The sequence below is a fragment of the Notothenia coriiceps genome, unplaced genomic scaffold (genome assembly GCF_000735185.1).
Source record: "Notothenia coriiceps isolate Sejong01 unplaced genomic scaffold, NC01 NC01_scaffold00022043, whole genome shotgun sequence".
NCBI classification, from domain to species: Eukaryota; Metazoa; Chordata; class Actinopteri; order Perciformes; family Nototheniidae; genus Notothenia; species Notothenia coriiceps.
Window position 1 is genome coordinate 1 of NW_011354744.1, and position 3955 is coordinate 3955.

General features: G+C 41.1%; 1 protein-coding gene across 1 annotated transcript in view; it reads left to right on the forward strand.

Annotated features, from left to right (window-relative positions):
• Positions 1–3: 3 nt before the first annotated feature.
• The window catches only part of mllt1a (MLLT1 super elongation complex subunit a), a gene marked incomplete at its 5' end in the record, with an annotated part of 13673 nt that continues 9721 nt past the window's right edge, over positions 4–3955 (forward strand). The window contains 5 exons of the mRNA XM_010780621.1: positions 4–312; positions 660–750; positions 857–968; positions 1449–1548; positions 2101–2178. Coding sequence (XP_010778923.1) covers positions 4–312; positions 660–750; positions 857–968; positions 1449–1548; positions 2101–2178 — 690 coding nt within the window. The remainder of the gene's footprint in view (positions 313–659; positions 751–856; positions 969–1448; positions 1549–2100; positions 2179–3955) is intronic.

Here is a 3955-nt window from a genome sequence, read left to right on the forward strand (position 1 = left end):
GGAGGAGGGTCCTCAGAGTCTAAAGCCCCGGGGAAACGACCCTCTACTGTGGAGTCTCCCAAACCCAGTGCGAAGAAGAAGAAGGGCAGCTCAGAGGGGCCGAAGGGGCCGACCAGCGGGGCCTTCACAGGAACCTCTCCCAGAGTCTCCTCCTCGTCGGCAGCCAGTCAGCCGTACGCAGAGAAGAAACCCCCAAAGGAAAAAGGTCGCTGGCCCAAAGGCAAAAATGACACGCAGGAACCAAAGGAGCCCAAGAAAGTTCCAGAATCTGAAGAGTCTAATTCAGAGGACGAAGCGTCGTCAAAATCAGAGGTCAGCCTCACAGGAGCTAAATATTTCAGATTGTTAGTCGGCTAACGCTCCCAAAAGAGAACATTTGAACGAGGCAATGTATTTGGCCATTAAAGATTGTGTCAGTTGATTGATTAAGAATCTAGCTAATCATTTCCTTGAGAGGCATGATATTGTTTTGAGATTGGAGCTAATTAAATGCCATAATTGAAAATTACAACACTCCAGATGTCAAAAATAATCACCTGTAGTCAGGATTTGTTTAGCACATTTACCTTTTTTAGCTCATCAACTTTTTTACCTATTCTGTCAATTACTTTCCTCACTTGTTATCCCTCTCATCATTTCTTCTTCTCCTCCTCTTACAGCAGTCGGCCCCTTCCAGTCCTTCCAACTCCAGTTCGAGTTCCGACTCCAGCTCTGATTCTGACTTTGAGCCGGGACAGAAACAAGGGCAAGGTAGGAAGTTCATTCCCTTTGTTTCATCGCAGAGATTAGCATTAATCTGAGCATGTCAAAGTAGGTTGTAGTTGTGTTATATAACACAACTGTATTTCTCTCCCAGGCCCCCTGCGATCGATGGTAGAGGAGATCCAGTCAGAGGAGTCAGATGATGACGACAGCAGCTCAGAGGAGGAGACGCCCATCAAGACCAACCCCCCCAACCGTGACTCACGGTCAGTCTCTTAAAAAGTCCCGTGACATCTTAGATGATCAGTCACAAACAGTAGTCCTTGAAAAAATAACACAGATGTAACCGCGCTCCTGATAAAAGAGGTCTGCGATGGGTCTACACTTTCATCTTGTTTCCAGCATTATGATTAAAATGTATCGTTTCGCTAAATGAAAATAGAGTGTGTGCGCTTAAATGCATATATTTTTTCTAAACACAACCCTTCACTACAATTTAATTGAACTTTTTCAAATAATCTGACATATTTTGATAAGGGAACCTTCCCCAGTGAACTCACTGTCCTTGACTCAGTGTTTTGTCTCCTCAGTATTGTTTACTGTTGTAGATTTGTAGATGTCTGTTGTGTCTCCTTGACTGAATGATATCAGGCTCCATATTTGCAGCAAGTTAAGAAACATGAGTTGTGTTATGTCTGTCTTCTCTGTCTATGTGTGATTGACCTCTGACCCCTGACCCCTGTCAGACTCAGCCTGGACAGTGAGAGTGACAGCAGTGACGGCTCGCACAGCCCCAGTCGAGACTCCGCCCGGCCCCCCCAGAAACACAGCTCCTCCAACAACAAAGTGAGTCACACACTTCATTTACTCCCTGATTTCATTGATGTGATGACAGGAATGAAATTGTTAGAGTAGAAAAGGGACTCCAGACAGGGTTCCTACTTATCTATTAAAATTTAATTAATTAATTTAAAATGATGGCAAATTGTGTTACATTTCCTTAATCAAATCTTTACAAAGGTGAAAATGCAAAAAGAAAAATGCAAAAAAAAAGAATAAAATGCTAAAAATACAAATGCTAAGACAAGCAAAGTAGGATTGTGTGAGTTTTCTATTCTGATATTGTATTTAAAAATCAACAATATCAAAAGAACAGTCTCAGGCTTAATTAAGATGTAGACGTCTGACTACTGAATTTCATGAAATGGTTTATTTGTAACCCTCTTGACATTTTAACAATGGAACAGCCTCAGGCTTCCACTTACTGCTTAAGTGTTCCAGCTCTGTGATGTGTCTCATAGCTCACATCATTTCCTCTGTCTCTCTTCTTTGTATCCCCTCTCTTTCTATAATTCCTCTCCTCCTTTTCTCTCTTTTTTTTTTTGCTCCTGTCTGCAGGTTTCAGGCAGAAAGAGTCCAGATTCCTCGTTTCGTTCAGAGAAGGTTTTGAAGAAGGGATACGACAAGGTAGGAAGGGTAAATACAACTTTTCTTTTACGCTTTACCTCACATACACATACATGCAGTGTTCTGCCACATCCAGCGAGTGCATAATGAATTCAAGATGGAGTATTGGACAGTGAATTGATCCAGATGTGCAAACAGACTCTGGCCTATGAACCCTTGCCTAGAAATCTCTTTTCCTCTTTGTAGCGAGGTTATTCATGAAGTGATGATTTTAAATCTGGTAAACCGATCCTATATCGATCCTTACGCATTAAAAAGTTTCAATTCATTTTGTTGAGACATAAGAAAAGTTTAAATCCCATACTGATTGATTTCAAAGGATGCCTTCTTTATAGTAAACAAAAAATAAATAAAAAGTCTTTAGTGCTTTTGACAATTTTAACTTTAAATTCACTCCTCAATCTGGACTCTTTTTAATTTGATTTTATCATCAGTTTTTCCACCTATATTGTTACTAATCAGGGGTTCCCGCGGGGTCTTCAAAAGTCTTAAATTGGATCATCTGAATTTAAGGCCCTAAAAAGGTCTTAAAAATGATCAAAAGAATTAAAAGGTCTTAATTATGATTTAGAAGGTCTTCAAAATGATCGGATTCGAAAGGTAGTTCTGTGTTGCGATCGCGTCTAAATGTGTTTTGGGGGAAATGTCCGGGATGCAAAGTAACCAGTACGGTAAGAGCCTTTCAGTTCCCTCCTACAATTTGTATTGAAATAAATCAACATGGAATGAGTAATCACTAACTTTGTTTCCCCCGGCCCCTTATCGGAGAACACCCAGCTAGTAACCTAGCAACCAAGCTAGCGGCAATCAGAGGCTCAGGTATCTTCGAATCTATTTACAAACAAATATGGGGAAGTCAAATTAAATTCAAAATTCAAAACCTTTATTTATTCAGGTGAAAACCCATTGAGATCATTAACCTCTTTTTCAATGGTGACCTGCTGAGGAAGTGTAAGTTCAACCGTATTTGGTTGGAAAATATCAAATTAAGTGCTTGGTTGAAACCAGTTGAGGGGAACGTGTTTAAAGCCCGCTGCACCTTTTGCAAAACACCTTTTGTTTGTTTTGCTAATATAGGCCGTTTCTCAATCGCGAGGAAATTGGCTTCCAAGGCTTATTTCAAGGATGCTACGTCATCAAGTGGCGCAGCAGGACAGTTCCAATGTCCAGCATACTTGGAATTCCACCGAGGCCGCGTCCTTGGTTTGGGGGAAATTTCGAGGCTGGACATGGGTAGACTTCGCATCCTTCAAATCCCCACAATGCTTTGCGCACAGACCAATTTCCCCAAATCTGTGGCGGAAAATGTAAGGCGGGGCCTCTCATATGACGCACACTTGCTAGCCTGTTCCACTCTTCGTTTTCCGAATGCCAGGAAGGATTCTTGCCTAGCTTCTGAAGGAAGTGACTCGGAGGACATGGGCTACCAAGCAAGCCTACTCGCGATTTAGAAACGGCCATAGCGTTAGCTAGTGCAGCAGCGGCTAGATCCCCTCCTGGATTTTAGGCGGCGGAAGTGACGCAATCTGCCACCCAGGAAACGAGACGAGCATATTACATGTATTATTTTTGGTTGTGTATTTGTGTTTCCAGGTATAACATTTAAGTTATAACAATCATAATTTGTGGATTAATTTCATTATGGTATTTGAGTTTGTTTCAGATTAACTCTTGTATTTGATGTTGCAATTTAATTTCTCAATAGAGAGACAAAAATCAGCGTAAAAAGGTATTGGTGGATATCTGACCAGTATTATGATATATACTATATATAAAGACATATAAT